The sequence below is a fragment of the Rosa chinensis genome, chromosome 5, assembly GCF_002994745.2.
Source record: "Rosa chinensis cultivar Old Blush chromosome 5, RchiOBHm-V2, whole genome shotgun sequence".
NCBI classification, from domain to species: Eukaryota; Viridiplantae; Streptophyta; class Magnoliopsida; order Rosales; family Rosaceae; genus Rosa; species Rosa chinensis.
In genome coordinates this window covers 28,794,875-28,820,867 of record NC_037092.1, presented here as the reverse complement: position 1 = coordinate 28,820,867, position 25,993 = coordinate 28,794,875, and the positions used below count along the sequence as shown (strand labels likewise).

Here is a 25,993-nt window from a genome sequence, read left to right as displayed (position 1 = left end):
TTACATAGTCAATTGCCAAAACAAGCAAGATTGGAGAAATCAAAAGAAAAGAAAGAACAGCCGAACACAGAAAGCAAAAAAAGAAAAGAAACTTCGAATTTACATTACGGGCAATAGATAGAGATCGTCACGTACTAGTTGCCAAGACTTGATTAGCGGGCGTACATAATGTTCCAAGTCTTTAGAAGTTGAACACTGAAATTTGGACTTGTGCTAATTTTCCACATAAAAGACATCACTTGTTTTAGCTGTATATTTAGAAGTATACAGAAATTTGTGCCAATTTTCCACAGAAGAACCGAAAACATCAAATTGTATATATATTCATGCCAATTATACACGTTAGATTTCTCCTATATAAACGCAATACTATAATACTTGCTTCTTCACAGCTTGTTTGCCAATCACTTCATAAAACAAGCCATTGTCACAAAGTTACCCGGCCTCCGGTACTAGAATTGTGAACAATATATGGCTTTTCAACGCATTAACCTTGTGTTTATTGCCATATTCATTACCTTGGGGACTTTGGCTTCTCATGCCACATCTCGTTCATTGTATGAAGCTTCCCTTGCTGAAAAACATGAGCAATGGATGGCAAAGCACGGCCGCGTTTACCCAAATGCGGCAGAGAAGGAAAGGCGTTTGGGCATCTTCAGGAAGAATGTCGAATACGTGGAGAAGTTCAACAATGAAGCGAATAAGACTTACAAGTTGAACATCAACAAGTTTTCTGATATGACCGACGAAGAATTCCGGAGATATCATACCGGATTCAAAATGCCCCCCGGCTTAAATTCAACGTCATCCAATTTTAGCTACCAAGGCTTGGCTGCTACTGATATTCCAACTAGCGTGGACTGGAGGGAACAACAAGCTGTCACCCCCATAAAGGATCAAAAAACATGCGGTAAGTGAATCACATGCACCATGCATACGTCAAACCTACTTGATCGATCAAATATTATCCTTGTTACTAACTTTTGTATACATATACATGTAGGTGCTTGCTGGGCATTTACAGTAGCAGCAGCTGTGGAAGGGCTAACCAAAATCAAAACCGGCCAATTGATCTCACTCTCTGAGCAGCAACTTGTGGACTGCAATCATCAGAACAAGGGGTGCGGCGGTGGTAACTTAGATTTCGCCTATTCCTACGTAGTACAAAACGGAGGACTCGCTCGTGAAGAAACTTACCCGTACCAGGCAACAGAAATGGGAACATGCGATACTAACAAGGAAAGTGAGCATGCCGCACAGATCACTGGCTATGAACGCGTCCCTTCCAGCAGTGAAAACGATCTACAGAAGGCTGTGGCCATGCAACCAGTATCGATTGTCATTACTGCTGATGGACCAGATTTTAAGATGTACGGCAGTGGGGTGTATAAATCCGGCAATTGTGGGACGGAGCCCAACCACGCCGTCACGGCCATTGGCTACGGGACGACTGAAGATGGAACCCCCTATTGGTTAATGAAGAACTCATGGGGGGAGGGTTGGGGTGAAAGTGGGTATATGAGGATTCTTAGAAACAGTGATGCCCCAGAGGGTATGTGCAGCCTTGCTGTCAGTCCCGTCTATCCGACTGCATAACTCTACGTATAATCAAACCAATAACATCAGGCCCCGGCCTTTTCCATATATATGAATTAAGTATGCACTTCCAAATTCTACTATGTATGCACTTCCAAATTCTACTATATGTTCGGCCGTGAAAACGGCTGTATTGTATTTTGTACCAGCATGTATTTGCTTAAATAAGTTGGGTAGCTCTTGTTTCAATATAAGAGGATCCCATTAGAGGAAGATCGATCATTGCCAACTCATTTGTGATAATTACCATTGCACTATAGGTATTATTTAACCAACCAAGTGCTCATATATGCAGCAAGTTACTTGGAATATGCAATCAAATGAGAGAGACTTTTTATTTTTTTTGCAGAGAAAAATGAGAAGAAATTTTATGTACACCCCTATAATTACTTAATGCATATTCCCTCTTTTTCATTTTTCATTAAACTTTCATATAGACATCTCCTCTTTTTTTGACTTTGTCAAGAGGAACTCAAAGGCTTCATAGGTCCAAGATAAACCCCTTCGGCGCATGTGAAATGCTCCAACTGTGCATTGCAGCATAGTGTCTGGCCACTTTGACAGCTTCGGGATTTGAACCTAGATTGAGGAACACACCTAACTAAGCAAGAACCATTAGGTCACTTGCAGTGGTTATAGGCATCTCCTTTTTAAATAAACTAGTCTTTATTGACACATGCGATACATGTGTTAAACATTTTTTGTTTTTATTTTTATTTTTACTTTTTGGAGGAAAAAAAAAGTACGAGATTACATCAGTAAGATGTGGGTAGTTATATATGTCGATAGTGGGATTGGATAGTTTACATTTGTAAAATGTGTGGGATGAGAAGTTATCCTTTCCTTCTTTTTTTGAATTTTTTTACATTTATATTTTGTTATTTACCACAATATCCCTCATATATTAAAGACAATTTTGAAAACCATAGTTTAAGGATAGTTACGTTATTTCACACTTATTTTGGCCAACAAAGTGGGTTCTTTTCATAATTACTAGCATTTCTCCACACATGCTCTGCAGAGAAATAATTGGTTATTGCAGAGAAAAGAAAATGGTTATTATTATTATTTTTTTAGAAAATAAAAAAGAAATAGTTGGTTATTGCAGAGAAAAGAAAATGGGAGAGAGAAAAGTGGGTTGTGAGTATTTTTTTTAAAATTTTTTTAAATAAAAATACATTTTGTAAATGTCTTAATTATCCTTTTGATTTAATTAATTCTCAAAGTTTATTAATCTTTGTAGATACCTCTACTAGCAAGCTAGTTTGCTATCTCACCAAGCATAAATAACACCCTCTTTGGGGGCCCACAAGCCATGGTGAGACCCAACCGCGACTTGCATCTTGTAACCCGATGTCTAAGCTACGCCACGGTAGTTGGAAGCAGCCAATACCTTGTCGGGAAGCCACTTTCCCGGCCTTGCCAAGTTACCTCTATAGTAGGCATTTCTACACTAGAATAGTGGGTTTGCATCCCACATTGAAGAACATGTAAATGAGAGGGGTTCCCTTACCTATAAAAGGGACCTCTCCTCACACTTAGAAGCCATCCCGTGTAATCCTCTTAGGCCGCAAGGCCCAACACATTAGTTAAGCTTTCAAGTGAACGTAGTTTCCCACTTTCGAACCACTATACATCTCGTGTCACACACACACACACACACTCTCTCTCTCTCTCTCTCTTAAGTTAATTAGAGTCACCTATTCTAAACATTAACATTGGCGCCGTCTGTAGAAAGTCAACACAAAGGCTTCGTCACGTACCATGACCGTTGGCGTTAGGTCAACGCCCATCGGGGCCGGTCAATGCTTGGTTAATGCCCATATGGGCTGGTCAACGTTTGGTCAATGCCAACAACAAAATGTCAACGTTGCACTACTTATACAAAAAAAAAAAAAAAAAAAAAAAAATTTGAGCGACTTGGGCATCCAGCCCTTACGCCAAGATCATCGGCACATTAGCTCAGCGTTACCCATTCTCAGCGGTAACCCAAAAACCCACCCTTAGGGGGAACAAAAAAAAAAATTTGGTGTCAATTTACTTTGGACACCCAGACGGCACCTACCCTCCTCCTTGGCTAATTGCACCGCCAAGGCTTGATTCCTCTTGATCCGCCAAAGACAGGCCGCTCGTGCAATCAAAACACCGCCAACAGCGAACACATAGATGACAAGCTCCTCCTCACCGCCGAAGAAGGCCGGTCAGGGGCAAAGCAGGCCGTCAGCGGCAAAGCAGCTTTGCTTCTTATCTCCCACCACGCTTTAGCCTTCTCCGCTGACCAACTAAGGGCAACTTCCGCCAACCAAAAGCTCCGCTCCGCTGGACAGCATCACCGCTGGGCAACTTCAACCAACCAAAAGCTCCGCTGAACGGCATCCCCTCCAACCGCTAGGCAAAGTAATTTATCAGCGTCAAGGTCGGCGCTCACTCCACACCACAATAATTGATCAGTGCACCCACAGCGGTCACCTGTCTCACCTATTCACCGCCGCTCCATCATAGATTCATAACTGCAATCCACTTCCAAGCACGACCAATTTTCAAGTGCACAGTGCTAATGGAGCGTCAAAGATAATCTGGCGGAGCGTCAAGACCAATTCTGATGCACAGCTAACGTAGCAACTGTGATCCGCCAAGCATAACACAGTCATCACCGTCAGCAAACGGCAAGCCTCAAGAGGCCAACGTCAGTGCTAGACCCAAAATAAGAAATCGAGGTGCTCGCTAACTCTGCTTGACGAGTGACGAACCATCAACTCCTCTTCTTGACGCAGCGCCAAGGGCCCTCCGCCAGCCGCAAACCTCCGCTGTCCAAACCTCCGCTTGGCTGGACAAACTTCCGCTGGACAAACCTCTAACCAACCGGGTACTGGTCTTCAATCATGGTTTCGAGCTCCTACGGACGTCAAAACGCACATAGCCATCAATGATTGCTGGGTTGTCTTTTGGGAAGGCTCTTGGGATGAATGGGAGCAAGAAGTCTGCAGAACCAAAATTTGCAGCCACGCCATAATTGCTATGGACACCCACGGCTGAATAACCTCACAGACTTTCTGGGCATTCCAACTATATCCAAGAGCAGATCATCACGGCTAGCCTTCGCTTGGACCTATAGCACCTCGAAGAAAAAGCCAAGTCCTCTTCTTTTTCATATGCAGTTGAGTTATATATATTCTGGAGTCGAACATACACGCTATTGCTGCACATTCATACTGTGTCCAAAGGATAGCTCGACACCAACACACACCACGTGCCTTCTTGTCAAATAATATCAAGAACATGACGTGTGACTCATTAAGCATACCACTGATGTTAGCTCACTGATACGCATATGTATATGTCTAATATATATACAAGTCTTTACAATCATTTCCCCCAGGCCATTTATTGCATCTAAGTACTGGAATACACATGCCGGGTTCAACTTTGCATGTGATATTGCCATGCTCTAAATTAGTGACACGTGAACAACGTAATACATTTGTTTGCTTGTGCACACTTATGGCACAACTATCTAATTTAAATGTGATCTATACGCATGGGCTACTATAGCACACATATACTTAATTGATAAGTTGGCCAATTATGCAAGATAGCGTTCCAATTATTTGCTTCCCCCAAACACATGCGTACTTGCAATTAAACATAAATACCAAACTCTAAGTAGCCTTGCTGTGAGTTTGCATTATATCCTTCATGGTCGATGGTTGTAGACTTTGTTACACGTATATGTCTCATAGCCACTTTCTTATGATTCCTCATATCATTCAAAGCTCAATATGCCATATCCAAAAAGTTAATTAATTCTTACTTTTGGCTTCACACAATTTAAGCGAAATACAAATTTACACTCACTCATGCTTGTGAGATTCGAGCATCTAGTGGTCAGTTAATGTCATGAAGTCATTACTATGCTGTACTTCAACACATTTACATGAAACCTCCACTACGTACATATAGTCAACAAAATCATATGATTAAGTTACTAATCATTTACTTTATCTTATATTAAGGAGACATAATCACCGATCACCTCTTCAATTAGAGAAATCATCATCCTTCTGCTAAGGAACTTCGCCGGACCAATGGAGCGTCATGCTCGGACAACTCCAACATGATTTAGATACTTATATCAATTCCAAACTCCAACTCACTCCAAACTGGCATAAGATAAGTAATTATATCTCAATACACGCTCTTGCAATTAGAGCTATTACTATGCCTTTACATGCTTTTACTACTTCTAAGCATGCCCACAATATATTACACTTGATATGTCTTTACATGCTTCCATGACTTTAAGCAGGCGTACACTATGTATCAATGTTACTAGTACGTCTACCATGCTAGATATGCCATGCTTTATGTCTCCATGATCCGTAGGCATGTTTACAACAATACAAAAATATTATTAGGATCCACATTACAAGTACATGCTAACATGCCATGTTTCTATTTAATTACAATTTAATTAAATAAACATGTGACCATCAAGCAAGCTAGGCCATGTCTAGAAGCTTGTGACACCTATGACTTAATTAAACATGCTCGGGTAAACAACTTGCTTGGGTTACGACACACTTGGGTATCGAGCATGGCCACAACTTTCTTGGGCCACGCTCCGCATGCTCGCGTAGCGCCTACTCGCTCAACTGCACCAAACTTGCTCGAACACAACCTAACTCGCTCAAACATATCCAACATGCTTTAGTTAAGCTCTAGGTTCACAATGCTTCATAGCTTTCATCGAGAGCTTCTCCCAAAATTTTATATGGACACCCATCACACTTGCAATTATCTATTGTGCATGTTACATGGCCATAAGATCCATATATTATTACTTGCTATGCTTATTTGTTCTTCATACAATTAGGAAGATTTACATGTACACTATATGTAAAATATTTTGTCTAGCCTCTTGGCCACCATATTTTGTCAAACCCTCCCCACGGGAAAGAGACCTAAACGGGTCTAGACTCCACGAGTCTATGGTCCACAACCAACCGCCAAGCGGTAAGGCAACACCTCATAATGGTAATAACCGCTACGCGACATTGCAGTCAAGATTTTCTCCTCCGGGAAAGAGTAAAGGGACCGGTTAACACAGCCCACAGTAGCCATTGATCCGGTGGATAACGCCTGACGCTTGGGTATCAAAGATTAGGTTCACTACCTAAAGCCCACCGCCTCCGTGGCACCCCCGAGCTCCGAGCTCACGCCTTCACGGCACCCTCGAGCTTCCCGCTCACGAGCTCTAACGCTCATGCCTCCGCTGCACCCTCGACCTTCCCGTTCACGAGCTCTAACGTTCACGCCTACCCGGCACCCCCGATCTTACCGCTCACGCCTTCACGACACCCCCGACCTTCCCGCTCACTCCTTCACGGCACCCCCAAGCTTCCTTCTCACTCTTTCACGGCATCCTTGAGCTTCCCTCTCACGCCTTCCCGGCACCCCCGAGCTTTCACGCTCACGCCTTCTCGGCACCCCCGAGCTTTCACGCTCATGCCTTCCGGCATTCCAAAGTTTTACACTCACATCCCCTTGACATAATACACATTAATGGAACATTGAATTCTTCTACCATTTGTCCTTTGCAACAAATTGAATTCTTTTCGCATGCCATTAATACGAGCGAAAACCAAACAAACACAGGTCTTCGCGTATTCATCGTTCACGAATTACAAACGCTTGCCTACATCGCACTCATGCAACTTACACCGAGCGTAACCTCGTCAACTCGACTCATTCATTTTCTTGCGAGCACCACGCGCATCCAAGCCAAGTATGCTAGTAAGATAGATGATATACAATACTTCATAAAAACAAGATGGATGCCCAGTTCATTTTAACATGTAGACTTGGTTATAAAGGCTGAAAATTAGGAACGGTCCCTGTGGTGGAGGGTCAATCCTAATGTCAATAGTCAATACCCATGGGTGAGATTTATAACCAGATTTAGTCCAGCCTCACGAGTCCGTCAAGCTCTTTTATAACAAGTCCAGGTGCCACGCACGTGCCAGAGAAGCTGACCTATGCAAGCTTCTTCTATATTATCATTGACGTAAAACAGTTGGGTAAGCTCTTGTTGGGAATTGGAGAGCACTTGAGAACAATTGCTCTTGAAACCTTTAAACTGGGGAAAAACTCGGATATGCTTCACGTGCAGTTAAATTTTAGCAAGCTATCATACACAGTGATCATTCGTATGTGCAAATTTCTCAATATAACTAAACTGGAGAGCACTTGAGAACAATTTCTCTTGAAAACCATCAAACTGAGGGGGAAAACTTAGATATGCTTCACGTGCAGAAAATTTTAGCAAGGTATCATACACAGTGATTATTAGTACGAGCAAATTTCTCAATATTACTAAATGGGAGAGGATCCTCTCCTAATCTTCTTATCTTCCTAACCTACCTAACCTTTTAACACCAAACTGACACGTGTCCAAACTTACATCCAATGGCCTACAATAAATTTAGGTTTTTTTATCTCCATTTTTATTTGAGTTCAGGTTGCCGCGCGGTTGGTTTTGTTTCCCTCGCTTTCTCCCTTCTCCCTCTTTTGTTCCCTGGCGCTCTTGATGAAGTAGAAACGAGTCTTCAGTCGTGAAATTCAATGGATACACGCAGAGAGATCTAATCAAAATTTCAGAACTTTAGCTTTGATTCTTCTATGTATCTCACTTTCCCTGCATTCCATTACGACATGTAAGTGTAATCCCCTTTTATTTTGGGTTTTCTTTTCTAAACTCTCTTCATATTGTGTGTTTTAGAGTTTAGGAACTCTATATTTGCTATGGACAAAGAGGAATTCCCTGCTTCATTATTACAAAAAAAAGGACCCAAAATGCAATTTTCATTCAAGTTTCGATCTATTCATGTATCAATTGTCTTTCGTATATTGATATCAAAGTAATCAAACCATAACAAAGCATCAAGGCGATCTTATTCTTGTAACCTTTTATTTTTTTTTGGACTGATTCTTGTATCTGTATTGATTGTATCTTTTCAGTTTACTGTACAAGGAATTGGTTGCAGATGGATAATGCATTGGGTGCAACAGATGTTAATGTAGAGAATTTTGATTTTGATTTGGAATTGGATTGGAAACCAAGAAAAGGAATGGAGTTTGATTCTGAACAAGCAGCTTATGACTTCTACAATAGGTATGGAGGAAAAGAGGGGTTTAGTATTAGAAGGGAGAGTCATGCTAAGAACAAGAAAACCAGTGAAATCACTTCAAGAGTATTTGTTTGCTGTAAGGAAGGTATTCGATCCAAAGATAAGAGGGAATACATGATTAGAAAATCCAGAGCAGAGACACGTACAGGTTGCCATGCTGAACTTTGTATTAAATTGAATAGGGAGAACAATAAGTTCTTTGTTACCCATTTTGTTGAAGAGCACAATCATGCTCTTGTGGTGAAAGAATGTTCCCACATGCTTCCTTCGCAACGAAAAGTACAAGACTGTCAAGGCATTGATATAGACTTAGCACACGATTCTGGAATTGGTGTCACGTCTCTATATGAGTTGATGGGTAAGCAAGCCGGTGGAAGAGATGCTGTGGGGTATACAAAACAAGATGTGAAAAATTACCTTAGATCAAAGAGACAAAGAAGCTTGGAGTATGGAGAAGCTGGATATATTATGAAATATTTTTCAGACCAAACATTGGAAAACCCTTCATTCTACCATGCTGTGCAATTAGACAGTGAGGAGCAAATAACAAACTTATTTTGGGCAGATGCTAAAATGATCATTGATTATGGCCAATTTGGGGATGTTGTTAGTTTTGATATGACATACAAGATTAACAAATCTAATCGACCTCTTGCTGTGTTCATTGGATTCAATCACCACCGTGAGACTATTATATTTGGGGTGGCTTTAATGTATGATGAAACAGCAGATTCATTTATATGGTTGTTTGAGACCTTTTTGAGGGCAATGTCTGGAAAGGCTCCAAAGACTATATTTACAGATCAAGATGCTGTAATGGCAAAGGCTTTTCGACATGTTATGCCAGATGCATATCATAGGCTTTGCAAATGGCATATGATGCAAAATGCCATAAAGCATGGGAGTAGTTTTTTGACAGAGGATGGTGGAATCACAAGTATTTTGTCAAGGTTCATGGAAAATATTGAGGAGGAAGATGAGTTTATATCTGCTTGGGATGCTATACTTGATCAATATGGTGCGCGTGACAATACTTGGCTGAGTAGCATATATGATTTAAGAGAAAAGTGGGGCTTTCCGTATGTTAAGCGAGCATGGTCAGCTGGATTAAGAAGCACTCAACTAAGTGAGAGTTTTAACTCTGCCTTGAAAAAATATTTAGACTCTAACCACAATCTGTCAGAGTTTTTTACACACTATGAGAGGATGGTTGCTGATAAAAGGTACAAGGAGTTACAAGCAGAATATGATATGTGCTTCAGGTTGCCTATTCTGAAAATGCATGTCAAAATGCTATATGAAGCAAGAAAAGTTTACACTAAACTAATATTTGAAGAGTTTCAAGATCAATTTGAATCGTCTCTTGAAGCTTCTATAACAGATTGTGTTGATGTTGATGGTGGAAAGATATATACTGTGATTAGAGATGGCTACTCTAGAGAACGGCAAGTGAAGAGAGATAGTGATGATATACTCTCTTGTAGTTGCAGATTATTTGAGATGAAAGGGGTTGTATGTAGGCACATTATCAAGGTCCTTAGAGAAGTGATGCAAGTCAAAGAAATTCCTGAGCATTATATCTTAAAAAGATGGACCAAAAAAGCTCGAGCTGAAAGTGTTCAAGACATGCATGGGCGTGAAATTCAACCCGACCCTAAGTTGCAACAAGCCTCTTGGTACAGATCTTTATGTTCCACCTACATTAGAATATCAAGCAGGGCTTCTGAAAATGAAAAAGCATACAAATTAGTCATGACAAATGCAGAGAAGTTAGCAAAAGAAGTTGAAGAATTGCTACGATCTGAAATGAATGCTAAAGTGGATGAGAATGGTCATACAACTCAATCCACTCCTACTGGACAACTCAATGTAGATGGTAATGTGGTGAATGCAAAAGGGCTAAAGAAGAAGGAAACATCTAAAGGAAGAAAACGGAGAATCAAGAGTCAAGTAGAGATAAGCATGAACAAAAATAAAAAACAGAGGCAACCCAGTAAAAAAGCAATGGAGGTATTCTCCCATTCTTATTTCTATAAAACTACTTCCTTATTAGTTTGTTTAAATTTATTTACAGATATCATTCTTTGATGTTATGCAATTCAGGTTACTCCTGATCAAATGAATGATGTATACAAGGTGACTTTTGATCCAAGATGTAATGAAGAGAATGCTACTCTTGATCTAACAAACAATGCAGAGAATGATGCTTCTGTTATAACAAGTAATGCAGATCAATTTTTGGAACAAGACTTTTGTGCATCTTCACTTAGTCAGGTATATTAATATTCTGTCATTTATTGTTGTTGTTTCTGCAGATATTGAGAAGTATTGCTTTGGTTCTCTTCTCAGCAATTTCTGGTATACATATAGTTCTATTGAACAATTGACTGAATATATAGGACGACCATTTTGGCTTTTGGATGGGTTTAGTGATTCATTGTAAATAAGCTATGTGATACTTATGCCAATATGAAGGAGTTTTGTTTACATTTACATGAGTTTTGGTGGAACATCAAGTATATTATGTCATAATGTGATACTGGTATGAATAGAAAAAGAAAACATTTTACAGACACATGATGCTTATTCTTTTCTCTCCCCTGGCCTAGAACCATCTAGCTCATTAAACTTTTAACCAATCATCAATTATTCATCAGTATGGCTATTTGGAAGGTATGAGCTTCTGATTGAAGTTCTTTGCTTCTCTGGGCTCTAAGATGCATTGCTTTGGTGCTCTTCTCACTGGTTCTCTGATATTATAGTTTCATTCATTTTGAATTCAATTCAAAGTACTGTACTCCATCTCTCTCGTTGTTTTTTTGAGGCAAATCAATTATCACTTCAAACCCCTTCGATGCTTCTATTTCTATATGTGCTTTGATCATGCAAATCAATTTATATGATACTATGGTCTTTCATTTTCTATAATTTATGTGAATATGTCCTCTGTGGTTTGTTCTTAGCAGGTTGTGCAGGCTTCTGCTTCGTTTTTGTAAGAGGCTTCTGCAATTGTATAGCCTTTCTGTCTTGTTTTTGTAAGAATGGAAGAGGGCATTTGTGCAGCATTATGTTTTATTTTTTTAAGAGAGGGCAATTGTGCAGCATTATGTCTTATTTTTTGTAAGAGGAGTGGTAGCTATAATCTTCCATGAAGTCCTACGAATATTGAGGATAGAATGTGAAAGTTAGTAACTTTGAGACATCTAAGACTAGTCATTGGCAGATCATATGTAGACAAGCAGTAATTCATATACCCCTTTTACCTTATCATGGGTTTACTCAATTATTTCTGTTTTCGAAAGAGTAGCCGATCCTGATTTTGTTGAACAAGCACTAATTTGATTCAAAATATAGATATTAGAATATTGTGATGTCGGACATTCTGGACAGAGAACCATAAAACAAAATACATGGATAGGGACCAAAAGAAGGGGACAACAAAAGGCTACAATTGCATATATGATGAGCTGTTAGCTTCTACTTTGATCATATCAGTGTGTTAAAGAGAGGTTTTGGGGTAGAGCAAAGAAATGTAAAATGCCAGTAGTGATCAGCACATTCAACAGTATATCCACAATATACAAGTTTTAAAAGTAAAAGCTAACAGGGAATGCCTATGCATATTGCCAGGTAAAGTTACCATTTTATTCAACATGAGGATGGCTATATTAAGGTAACATCAAAGTCTGAAATTGATAATAACAACAAAAGTGAATTACAAGAGCCGTCCCTAGAAGGCAACTAATGTAGTAATGCGCTTCTAGGATCTTACACATCCACCAATTACATGAAATTATGAAAGAGCACTTTATTGGGGTAAATTATTTTGTACAGATTCCTTTCCATGAAGTGCTCTTTCTTGTCATCGTAAATTCTGCAAACCTTACAAGTTGGTTTCCCAAAAGAATTCTGCATTACACAAACTAACACAAATTGGTATCCCAAAATAACTCTGCATTATACAAATTAGTTTCCCAAAGAATTCTGCATTACAAGTTGGTTTCCCAAAAGAATTCTGCATTACAATTTACAAGTTGGTTTCCCAAAAGAATTCTGCATTACACAAACTAACACAAATTGGTATCCCAAACTAACTCTGCATTATACAAATTGGTTTCCCAAAGAATTCTGCATTATACACAAACTAACACAAATTGGTATTCCAAAAGAACTCGGCATTATACAAATTGGTTTCCCAAAAGAATTCTGCATTATACATTTCCCAAAAGGAGAAGGCAATTGTACAAATACTCTTTTATAACAATTACAGTCTCCTCGATTCATTAAGAATGCTAGCTAGTAATCGTCTTCCTTCTGGTTTCTTCAAGTTCAAATAGTGATATGCTGCTTGGCCAAAAAACTCTCTGACCTCTTCCAGGTCTCTCCCTACCACCATCAAGTCTCAATGACACAATTAGCTTTAGAAATATTATTTGGCTGAAATACTTGATACAATGATCACACTGTATGAACAAAACTAGTTCACATATATGCAGTTTCTGTACAAATATTGTGTCTGTAAATTTCCCTTGTAAATTTGCCTATAGAATACAGACCATAAGACCTGCCAACTACATATAATAATCGCATCTTGACATGGCAAACCTAGAATTAAGATAGAATTATGACGACTATCATATGGGAATCCCAACAATAATTCTTTACAATCAGAGTAAACAACAATAACGCAACTAAAACAGAATACAAATTCTGCATGACAACACCTCATGACGAACTGTTGATTAGAGTTATCCCTGATCAAAAGGGGGCTAATTTTGCAATGTAAAATAAAAAAGTGCTTCCATTTGCATATTTGCCTAGAATGGAAGGCTTGAACACTTACCTGCAGCTTCAAGATGCAGATCCCCAAATTCGAGGGATGAAGAATAAGCCCAGACAAAGAAAAAAAATCAACCAAAAGTAATCTAAACCCAAACCAAAACCAATCGAGGCGTCGAATCTTAGACCAGATCGAGATCTCCGAAACCAAAACAAATCGAGGCGTCGAATCTTAAACCAGATCGAGATCTCCCAAACCAAATTGAGATCGCCCAAACCAAAACCAATCGAAGCGTCGACGCCTCCTTTCCATTTACCAGCAATTTCTTGTCGGCGGCACAGAGCAATTTGGAGGGCCAAGGATGTGAAGCTAATCGGAGCAATTCGAAGTGGATGTATAGAGAGAGAGAGAGAGAGCTAATCGGAGCAATTCGAAGTGTATATGTATAGAGAGAGAGAGAGAGAGAGAGAGAGAGAGAGAGAGAGAGAGAGAGAGAGAGAGAGAGAGAGAGAGAGAGAGAGAGTGGATGTATCTCTCTCTTTTAGCCGCACTGATTGAAAGAAAAATAAATAAATAGTGCGAAATCATATGAGCCATTGGATGTAAGTTTGGACACGTGTCAGTTTGGTGTTAAAAGGTTAGGTAGGTTAGGAAGATAAGAAGATTAGGAGAGGATCCTCTCCCTTACTAAATCCACTAATTATACAAGCAGTTAGCTCACCTTTCTCTCTTCTTGGAGCTAAAATCAACTTCAAGTTTGGCATATACTTTATTAGCCGATTTGGTGGCTTGATCATTGTTTGGATGTGCCTTGGATACAAAAACAATAAATCATTCCCGTTCATCATTTTGGACAATTAGTTTTAGCTGTGGTTTGAGAATGGTCTTGGAACTCATCAAGATCCTACAAATTAAATTTAAAAAGAAACAAAAGTTATTTAACTAGTAGACTAGCAACAACACATTTAAACAGAAAAAACGGAGACAATTTTCAGCCACAAATGAAATACAAGTATATATCAGATCTACAGGAGATAATAGCCATAAAACAGAGCATTAGTTCTAGCTCAAGCTGACTCCAGTACATTTTGAGCAAAAATACTCAGTTAAATAGATATAACAGAGATCGATTGTTTCTCATATGCACTAACTAGCAAATTCAAACATGCGACAAGTCCTTTTCCATCTGGTCCAGATAGGAACATGAACATCATCCAATCACACACAGATAATACGCACACAAGGCATTTCCTTTGCTTCAAAATTAATAAGTCGGCAACTGGTAAAGTATGAAAGAGAGAAATTGGCAACTTAATCAAAATGAGGTTAACCTGTAGAAATTGGCAATTCCTTAGCTTCAAAATAAGTTGGCTTCAATTTGGTATGGGCCGGCGATTTAGTGCTTCGCAGCGCATCATGCTTAATGATTCCAAATTTCCGATATTGGATCTGCCCGTTTAATTCCCTGACTGGCTGACTATATCTTTTTTTTTTTTTGACAATTATTCCTGGTTAGTTACTGAAATATTTCAGCTAAGAAATAGAAAATGTAATCTCTAATAAACATGCCTCGTGTTGACTGTCATTGACCATTATCAATTGGCATGCTCTTGTGCTCCTTTTGTCATTATGGAATTGTTGATGGGGTTCGTTCGGCACATTAATATATTGACACATCAAGTAAATAAATTTGATACAGGAGTAAATTGGCTCCATGCATACATTGGTTGACTTGCTTAGCTTGATTCCGAGTTAGTCTACTATTTAAGAAGCTGGTTTACTAAATACTAATGTAGTACAGAATGTAGTAAGCCATATGGTACTACAGTATCTTGGCTTCTTTTTAATGGGATGATATGTTCAGCAGCTTTCAAATTTTTTTGGTTTTCCGTCCATTGTTTCAATTACTTCTTGCCAGAAATTAGTGTTATTCTTCTGGGTGTCTTAAGAGATTATTTTGTTCGTGTAATGCATGAACAGATGATTTTGTTGTTCTTTGCGATGTTTTTCTTCTTTTGAAATGGGTTTTCAGTCATGCAGGGACACGAAGACCAACGTACGTAGTACTCTTTCCAATTCCTACATGTCAACTAATGGATATAAAAAGAAACTAGAGAGTTTAATTGCTGGGATACTTGTGGTTGTCCAAATATCCTCTCCGCTTCCTTTGGTTGGTTGGGAGTTTTGACCTATATCACCTGCGAATGCGGTTCTTTATTCTCCAGACACCAAGGTTCCCAGAACAGGAGAGTTAGCTTTAAGGAGGGCTATACCTACAAACACAAACATGAAGGCTGTTGGTATAGATATCTCTCAGGCACAAGTATCGGAAGCACAAGACTTACTAACCACGTGAAATGGTGCCGATAACGCCCTGACACGATGCCAATACCATACACTAGTGGTATCGGGTGAACCACAGTTAGTCCCACATTGGAAACAAAGGAGTGACAAGCTCATCCCCACATTATAAATACATTTCTCTCCACTCATCCAAGATAAGTCACCGCTCTCCATTTACTCCTACCTAGTCTACATTCTTACATGTATCTGACTTAGGCATCGGAGGGTAGAAGGCCGGCTAGCCCGGTCTTCCCTCTGACCTCTGTTCATAGTTGGCAGATACGGATATCGGAGGTGGAAGCTCTTATCACAACCCCATTTCTACCGCAGAAACATTTGATGCTAGAATGAGCCATCCGATGGTGCAACATAGCTCACCACGAACAATTTCACTATTTCATTGAATTTTTTTTTTTTCCGGCAACCAAAATTCTCTCTCTCCTCTCGGATTTCCCTATGCTCGCATGCCAGAGTACATCTCCTTGGTTTTAACAAGAGATTGGATGAGAGAGAAAGTAAATCTGAGATTTTTTTTCTCTCTCTCCTCCATAATGTTATGATCTTTACGTAGCTCACCTCTTTTACACACTCTGAACCCCAACATCAAAGGGTTCTGTGTTTCGAAAATCAAGATCAGAAAACAACCTATTCTCAAAAATCAAATCATTCAGTTCCTGGATTTCAGTTTACAGAAAATCTTGAGGAGAGAGAGAGAGTAGATCTGAGTTTCTCTCTTTCCTCTACCACTGCTGTACAAGCACCATTGTGCCTCACCTCCACCACCATCGTGCTCCGTGGCCTCCGGCGAGCCACCGACAACCCTCCGTCGTCCGACGATGGACGGAAGAAGCCCACGCGCCGCCACCAGGTGCCCCCAGATTTGATCTGGACACCCAGGTTCCCCAATCTTCTCTGCTGATCAATCAACCCTTCACCAGCCATTTGCTCCGCCGGTCTTCATCTTTTCGAAATCAACGACCGACTGCCCAACTAAATCATCATCATCCCACTCTCTTTACAAGTTTCGCAGTCCCTGGGTCGTGTATGATAAATAAAAAATATAACAAATTACATATAAGTTATTGACAAAAGATAACTTAACAAATACATCATCTAAAGATTGAATTAAACATATAAGGACTAAATCTTACAAATAAGGACAATGTGCTCTCCACTTGCCACATGTCATGAGTTAATTTACCTTTTTATCCTTATCTACTTCTTTTGACTTCTAATCCCTTTATAAGGTTAAATATTACAAATAAGGACAATCTGCTCTCCACTTGCCACATGTCATGAATTAATTTACTTTTTTACCCTCAACTACTTTTTTTTACTTTTTTTTTACTTCTAATTCCTTTTATGTTACTTTTTTTTATTTTTTAGAATAATGACTTTATATTACTTTTTTTATGTTACTTTTTTTCGTAACTTAGCTTTATCGATATTTTAAACTCTCCAAAATATCTTCAAAACTAGTTTTAGATACGAATATTTACCACATATATCAAAACTTCCATCAAATTTTCTAAATTTTAATTTAAGCAAAATATCCATTGAAATTTCCACAATTTTGAGGTACCAAAATTTTCTAAACTTCGTCTCACTAGTACATTTCCCAACACAAATCCCCTCTTCTGGTAATGCACTCGTCATCGCGTAATCTTGCTACTACACTTGTACTCGTGTTCTGCTACTACACTCGTCATCGCCTAATCCTGCTACTGCACTTGTCATCACCTAATCCTGCTACTGCACTCATACTCGTCCAGTTCTGCTACTGCACTTGTCATTGCCTAATCTTGCTACTGCACTCGCTGCACTTGTACTCGTGTTCTGCTACTGCACTCGTCATCGCCTAATCCTGCTACTGCATCGCCTAATCCTGCTACTGCACTTGTCATCACCTAATCCTGCTACTGCACTCATACTCGTCCAGTTCTGCTACTGCACTTGTCATTGCCTAATCTTGCTACTGCACTCGCTGCACTTGTACTCGTGTTCTGCTACTGCACTCGTCATCGCCTAATCCTGCTACTGCATCGTCAAATCCTGCTACTGCATTTGTCATCACCTAATCCTGCTACTGCACTCATACTCGTCCAGTTCTGCTACTGCACTTGTATTCGTGTTCTGCTACTGCACTTATACTCGTGTTCTGCTACTGCACTCGTCATCGCCTATTCCTGCTACTACACTTGTACTCGTGTTCTGCTACTGCACTCGTCATCGCCTACTCGTGGTCAGTAGCAGCTTCATTTGCAGTAGCAGTAGCAGGATTCTTTTTCTTCTTTATTGCTGAACGTGTCCTCGGTTCAGTAGTAGCTTCATTTGCAGTAGCAGGAGCATTAGTAGGATTCTTTTTGTTCTATATTGCTGAACGTGTCCTCGGTTCAGTAGCAGCTTCATTTGCAGTAGCAGGATTCTTTTTCTTCTTTATTGATGAACGTGTTTTTGGTTCAGTAGCAGCTTCATTTGCAGTAGCAGTAGCAGTAGCAATTAGATCTGTCAATCCATGAATGAAATTAAAAACATAGAAAATTGCATTATTCCCACAGCAATATTACCAACCAATAGCAAGATCACCATTTTGCACCTACACATAGTAGCATAAAGTTCATCAGATCATCTTGTCCATACACATAGTAGCATAAAGTTCATCAGATTGCATTAGACACTGCATGTGGTATCCAAGAGCTGAATAATAGTTTTTAGTTTGCCAAATGAAGTAGCAATTGGGATATTGGGTGCAAACATGCACAATGTTAAAACTAAAATCAGTGGAACCAAAATTAGCGGAAAGAATGTTAAAACTTCTTAACACACAACAAACAAATTACCTAACTTTATAAATCTCTCAGTCTCAGTAATAAAAACTGAAGAAATTGGTATCAACAATAGGAAATTCAAAAGGCCATAATATAAATCTTTGCCCCATCAAAGTTTTCCAACCATAGTACTATATCTTCCTGTCATATGATACATTTAAGAGTTATCAAACTCTTTCAAGAATATTCCATCATCTCTTTAAAACTAAACTTAAAGATACTATTTTTCACCCTTACTGCAAATTTAAAGAACCTTAGGCTTTCAAGAAAACAGGGGAAAGAAGATTTTATCGGACAACCAGGAGTTCAAGCATAGTATCACTGACGCCCGAGTTACAAACAAGGTGGTACTTAGTGTTCTTACTCCTTGTTGGCAATAATATGTTCAGTTAGTCACTTTTCTGAACCTTGTGATCTAAACATTTTGGCATTCTCTTTTCGTTCCTTTTACATTTGTAGAGAACTAAATTGAATTTTGTCCACCAATGTGATGATACCAAATTATCAACACTAACTAGAGATTGACAAGCTTTTGTAGCCTACGGAACTACCAAAGGTATTGGTAGTACCATTGATCAACAGGGGACATGGAAATCACAAAATCAGTGGAACCAAAATTAGCAAGGGAATGTTAAAACTTCTTAACACACAACAACAAATTACCTAACTTTATACTCTTAACAAATTAACATCAATGATGAAAAAGTATAATTAATCAACCTTTCATATCACTATAAATTCAAATTAATTGGCTTTTATCTACAATAAACCACTAAACAAAGCGAAAGATGAGCCATAAGCTAACTGGAATAAGGAATTTCAGGTCAATGATCTCACAATTAACAATCATTCAGCACTGTACAATCCAATTTTCAACATCAAAACCAGAAAATACTGAAGCTTACTCGGTCTTTAGGCCGCCATTTCGAAACAAATCCGCTATCAGAAGGACCTGTAGGGACTCGCGCCTCGAACTCGTCGTGGCGAAGCTCACACAAGACAATGGTTTGGGGCAAGTACGCCATGCTTGTAGTGGTTGTACCCGTGGCATTCTCATAGCTACTACTCGCAGTCTCTGATTCCCTTCTCTGCGAGCTCACATCACCGTCGTTGTGGCTGGGATGGCCTGGCCTTGGCGCATGGAGTCTGACAGTTGCAACAACTCTTCGATTGAAGTAGATCAAGGGAGATCTGAGGGAGGAAGTGGTGGATCTGGCGGTGCCAGAAACCCTAGAAATTGGAGATCTCCGTGAAGATGAATTGGGGATTGAGAGAGCGAAACTAAGAAGGAATAAGGACGACAAGTATAGAATGCGTTCTCTCTCTCTCTCTCACACAGTGGCAATGCCCGTAAATTGTGATGAAACTCAAGCATTTTGGTCATTTTTTATTAAAATTAGGAGTCAGGCTTACATCATTTAGTTTTTGGGCCTGAACTCATGTCCTTATTTGTATAAATCTTTTTGAAAGTGAGTTTTATGTGTTTATATCTTTGGTCATGTGCTACTATGTAATTTTCTATAAAAAATAAAGGATAATAAAAAGGGGAGGCAGAGGGGAATGGTCTTGTTCTGGACACTCCCAAAGCTTCCTTTCTTTACACCATAGCGATTTCTGGTACTGAAGAGAATCCGGAAAGACATCTCGGCATCGAGATGGGGCAACGCTACTCCATACACCCTGCATATCCTTTTATACGTATATGCTGGGTCTCGGTGACCAAAGATACAACTTGTTTTGGAAACTACATACTTATCCAATTATATATCATTGGAGCCCGTGTGCGTACCCAATTAAATATGATCGCTGCATCCGCATGCTCTAACGCCTGCATGACACACACATACACTCTACATCAATGATCTAATGGCATGTATCCACCGCATTAGCTCTTTGACACATTTATGTCACTACTCTATCAGGCCCGCTCACCTGTGGGACGAAAATAAAGGGACAAAACATGACAAAACCATCTCAGCCGTTGAATCTTAATTCAATTGATCAAACGGACAAAACGGCAAACCATTAAAACAAATTTTTTTTAACCTATTATCCAATCCCGTTTAGTCTCAACCAAGACTCTACGTTCAGTCTTGGGTTCTTCCTCCTCCCTTATCTCCACGTTCAGTCTTGAGTTCTTCCTCCTCCCTCGCCTCCCATATACCATTCTTGATTCATCCTCATCCTCATCATCATAAGATTGGCCTATCTTGAAGGTATTTTTCATAGATTTTACTCTCTCTCGATTTTAGGGTTTTTTTTTTTTTTTAATTTTTTCTCTTCAGTTTGGGTGAATCATGGAGCCATCGTATTTTGTTTGATGATTTCATTTTTGGTGTTCTGATTTGATTGTCGAAATTTTGGTATTCTTTTGCAAGTATTGATTTTGCTGGGATATAGAGTTGGTCAAAAGAAATTGAAAAAAGGTCAATACTTTTTGTCCTGACTTTTTGTCCATGGAATGGATTGAATCATTGAATAGGAAGCCTCATTGACCCAAAAAGGTCAATACTTTTTGTCTTGGTTTCATTGTCTTAATTTTGGTTGTTCGTGTGGAAGTATTGATTTGTGGTTGCAAATGGAAATTGGTTTAGTTTTCGGATTTGAATTCCTGCTCAAAATTCGATTGACTGGAGTTGGTCAAAAGAAATTGAAAAAAAATCAATACTTTTTGTCCATGGAATGGATTGAATCATTGAATAGGAATTAGTCAGTCAGTCAATGTTGGTCAAAATTCAATTGACTGGAGTTGATCAAAAGTCAAAATCTTTGAGTCATGCACACACCTAAGGTGTATCACAGTTGTCAGTCAATGTTATGTAGGCACCCTCAGAGAGTAATTAGTATGGATTCTTCAAAAGAATATGGTGATGCTCCCTCTGGTTTGGAGATATAGTCCCCAGTTACCATCATCATGAAATCTTTTGCTGCAACAGAGGTTGGTTAGGCTGTTGATAGGTTGAAGCAGTGGGAAGAAAGGATCTAATAAGATTTTTTTTCCAAATTAGTGAAGATATTTTTTTTTTCTCTGGACTAAATCAGCAAGAGAAAGTTTCATAGTTAAATCTCTTCTGGACTTTGTAAATATGCCAACTGCTTCTTCTCACATTTTCAACTGGTTGGTGTGACCTCAAGCCACTAGTTAAAGGAAAAACAAATAATGTGGTATTGGAAGCTAGTTCATTCTACATTTATACCATGTGAATTGCAAACCAAAAAACTCAAGTTCTAGGAATCTGAAAGTTAGAGCGAGGAGAGAAATACTATTTGCTTCGTTTGAGTATGGTTTTAATCTCTCACTTTATGTGGTCCTTCTTGTTTTCTATATTTGTGGGATGTATACTAGTTACAATTTTTTCATCATGGTCCTCGCTATTTTTGTTTCCATTGGATGATTTTTATTTGACTAATTTCATTTTTGTTTATGTAGGTCAGGGTACAGTTCTTGTCTGCTGAAGGCAAAACCCTTGCCAGTTTGAGCCATCCATGCATGTTATATTTTAAAAGTGAGCCATCCGTGCATAATACAATCCTGGCGCTAGTATTCGCGAAATATACGATGCATCCATGACCCTTGAATCAGAACTTCCCCTGTTTAAAAGGATTATATGGAACTGGAGGAGAACTTTATTTGTTTGCTGTAAAAGTTGGAGAGATACTGATTCAACCAGTTAGAGCATCTCCAATGGCTTTTCTTTTGGTTTGGGTCAAATTTGAACTTGACATATGACATGGCAAATTTGATATAACAATATTTTGACATCCTTTAAGCTCCAATGGCTATGTCAAATTTGAATATTACTTTAATATATAAAATTCTATTTATGTTGTTTTTCCTTCTTTTTTTTTTAATCTTGTAAATCAATTGAGATGCAATTGAGATTATGAGACATTTGATTCCCAACAGACATTTGTCTCAGTTATAGTTACTTGGTCAGTGACATGGTCAGTTACGTGACCAGTTACATGACCAGTTACAGTTACTTGGTCAGTTACATGACCAGTTACATGACCAGTTACAGTTACTTGGTCAGTGACATGATCAGTTACATGGTCAGTTACGTGACCAGCTACATGACCAGTTATAGTGACATGGTCAGTTACATGGCTAGTTACAGTTACTTGGTCAGTGACATGGTCAGTTACTTGGTCAGTGACATGGTCAATTACTTGGTCAGTTACATGGTCAGTTACGTGACCAGCTACATGACCAGTTATAGTGACTTGGTTAGTGACATGGTCAGTTACATGACCAGTTACAGTTACTTGGTCAATGACATGGTCAGTTACTTGGTCAGTGACATGGTCAGTTACGTGACCAGTTACTTGGTCAGTGATATGGGCAGTTACTTGGTCAGTGACATGGTCAGTTACGTGACCAGTTACTTGGTCAGTGACATGGGCAGTTACTTGGTCAGTGACATGGTCAATGACATGGTCAGTTACATGGTCAGTTACGTGACTAGTTACATGGCCAGTTACAGTTACTTGGTCAGTGACATGGTTAGTTACGTGACCAGTTACAGTTACTTGGTCAGTGACATGTAACAGACATCCCAATTCACAATCACAAGTTATAATCATAATGCAAAAGAATATACACAAGTTCTGGGCAGTGGATGAATGAAAAAACATTCATTGAATGACAACCCAACTGATGCATATTACAATCCATTACATATAAAAAAACTTGTGATTATGCTGAAACAAAACAGAAGAAAGATCAACTTCATCCTTTACATGCTAAGTGGTGCTTCATTTGATTGCTCAGTGGGGTTGATTTGTATGCTTGACCTGCTCATATACAATATCAATGATACATTAATAAGCATGAAATAGATCACATCAAGAAATAAAAGCAAGTGTTAGTAGTAAATAAAGTTATTACCCATTAGCATTGTGCTTCTCACATGTTTTTATGTTGTGCCCAGTTTTACCACATTTTCCACAGTTTCTCTGCCTATTCATTGCAATTTCTTTGGATGACTTCAACCTCTTCCCACTTCCTTTTGCCTTTGATTGAGATGGTTCTTCAATGAGTATTTCCTGAGGTATTCTTTTTTTTTTTTTTGTGGATGGAAGTTCCTCAACACCCAAATTTGAGAGAAGTTCTTTAATACCAAGGCGAAGGGAATGGAGTCCGTCTGTGAAATATTTTGTTGTTTCTTGTGAAAGAGACGCCTCATCAATGACTTATCACCCACATCTTTCACTTCGACACCATCATCATCCCAAACTCTTCCAACTTTTGCATTTTTTGTCCACCTATCCAAGATGTATTCAATTGGCAAATGTACCATATTCATACTTCGAAAAAAGAAAATGATATGCCTACATGCAATTCCTTCAACCTCAAAGCCTCCACAACTACACTTGGCAAAACCAGAAACTTTGGCATGAACTATTTGTCGCAATTTCCAGCTTTGTTCATCATCTGCAGCCCTTAAAACATTATACACGCATTCATTTTCATCTTCCTTCAAAGTTTCACATTTCAAGTAAGCAGTACTCTTGACAACCTCATCTTGGAACCTCAAAAATATTTCTTTTGTGTACACCTCACGCATTTGCTTTTCTATGGGATAGTAAGTCCTTGTCTTTGGAATTTCATTACTATCAACATGATCACGAATCAGTTCTTCATGCCTTTGTTGTCTAAGTCCCCTTTTAATCCTTGTAGCAAAATCCAATAAAGAATTGTTCACCGAAACAAATGATTTGAAGAATGAATGGTTACTCTCAACTCTTTGACTACTTTGCATACCCGCATGAAAGATGTGATTGCAAAATGCAGGGACCCATTTACTTCGTAGTTCATACATTGTGCTCAACCACGCATGATTTTCTTGACTACTTTGTTGCACAGCATTCTTCCAACTAGCTTCAAATTCTTCTTTAGTCTTGGAGTTATATACACTGGCTTTGAAGAGTCCATAATAACTTTGAGCAATCACAGGACCAAGCTTATCTCGAAATTTAAACATGATATGCCAAAGACAAAAACGGTGGAGTGTAAGTGGAAGAACTTGAGCAATGGCTTTTGCAATTGCTGGATCTTGATCAGTAATTATAACTTTCGGTGGACCACTAGGCATAGCTTTCAACCATTGTTCCAGTAACCAAATAAAAAACTCAGTTTTCTCATCACTTAGAAGTCCACAACCAAATACAATTGTTTGGCCATGATGGTTGACGCCAGTGATTGGAGCAAAGATCATGCGATATTTGTTTGTGTTGTACGTGGTATCAAACACAACAACATCGTTAAAGAAATAATATGCTTTTTTTGAGGTAGGATCAGCCCAAAAGCAACGATTCATCCTATTTTCTTCATCTCGGTCAACTTCAAAATAAAAAGACGGCTTCTTTTCCTTTTCTGACTCTAAGAACTCAAGTAGCATAGTTGCATCATGTCCCTTCACTTCTTCCCTTGAATCTCTTTCAAAGTTTCTCAAATCTCTGGGAATACATCCTACATTCTGTATACCACCTGCCACAGTCTCCATTATTTTGAATTGCTGACTTGTTCGAACATTAACACTAAGCTTTTCCATAAGACACTTTTTTGCCTTTGTAAGCTTGCGGTGTGATGGTAATAAATGTACTCTTTTGGGGGTTGTAAGTTCATGTGTATGAGTCTCCTCGAAGTCACTTACACACCAATTTTTGCTTGCCTTGTTAAAGACGATGTTCAACCTTGCCTTACAACCCATACGCTTTATTCCGCACCTCCTTTCTTCCATGGTCGATGAATGTTGCCGTCTTGAGTTCTCATAAGTCTCATCTGTTTTTCCTTCCTTGGAACATAAAAATTGTTTCCAAGTAATCTCTCCAGTCACCTTACTTCTCTTAGTTGAACCCATTCTCACACTAAAACCAATAGTCTTTGCATATATCTCATTGTAAAAGTAATAGGCCTCCTCTAATGATTCGAATTCTTGACCAAGCTGAAGTTTTGGTTCATCTACAACAGCATTCTCATTTGTCTCTTGTAACGATGGTTCACCCATCATAAAGCTATAGCATTATATTACAAACACCCTGTACAAACACAGCTATAATTAGAATTTCACCATAACAGAGTCAAAGACATAACACTAATAAAAAAGAAGTTAAAAACTAAACACAATTTCAATTCAAGCATTTTACTTATATTATAATTGAGCTCTTCATGTATGGAATTGCATTTTGACGACAAAATTGTGTGAAGCCATGAGCTCCTCATTAAACAAATCTATGTTGACCGTTTGAGATTTTAG

At 38.9% G+C, this 25,993-nt stretch overlaps 2 protein-coding genes and 1 pseudogene across 2 annotated transcripts; all 3 read left to right on the top strand.

Moving 5' to 3' along the window:
• Window positions 1–471: 471 nt before the first annotated feature.
• On the top strand, window positions 472–1,800 carry LOC112164037 (zingipain-1). Its single transcript, XM_024300281.2, has 2 exons — window positions 472–910; window positions 1,004–1,800. Exons 1-2 carry the CDS (start codon window positions 472–474, stop codon window positions 1,594–1,596), a joined length of 1,032 nt encoding a protein of 343 aa, XP_024156049.1. The 3' UTR covers window positions 1,597–1,800.
• A 6,839-nt stretch (window positions 1,801–8,639) lies between these two features.
• LOC112164040 (protein FAR1-RELATED SEQUENCE 5-like) lies at window positions 8,640–11,170 on the top strand. Its single transcript, XM_040505795.1, has 3 exons — window positions 8,640–10,793; window positions 10,887–11,057; window positions 11,099–11,170. Exons 1-3 carry the CDS (start codon window positions 8,640–8,642, stop codon window positions 11,168–11,170), a joined length of 2,397 nt encoding a protein of 798 aa, XP_040361729.1.
• A 4,476-nt stretch (window positions 11,171–15,646) lies between these two features.
• Window positions 15,647–25,993, top strand: part of LOC112203579 — a 33,141-nt pseudogene continuing 22,794 nt past the window's right edge.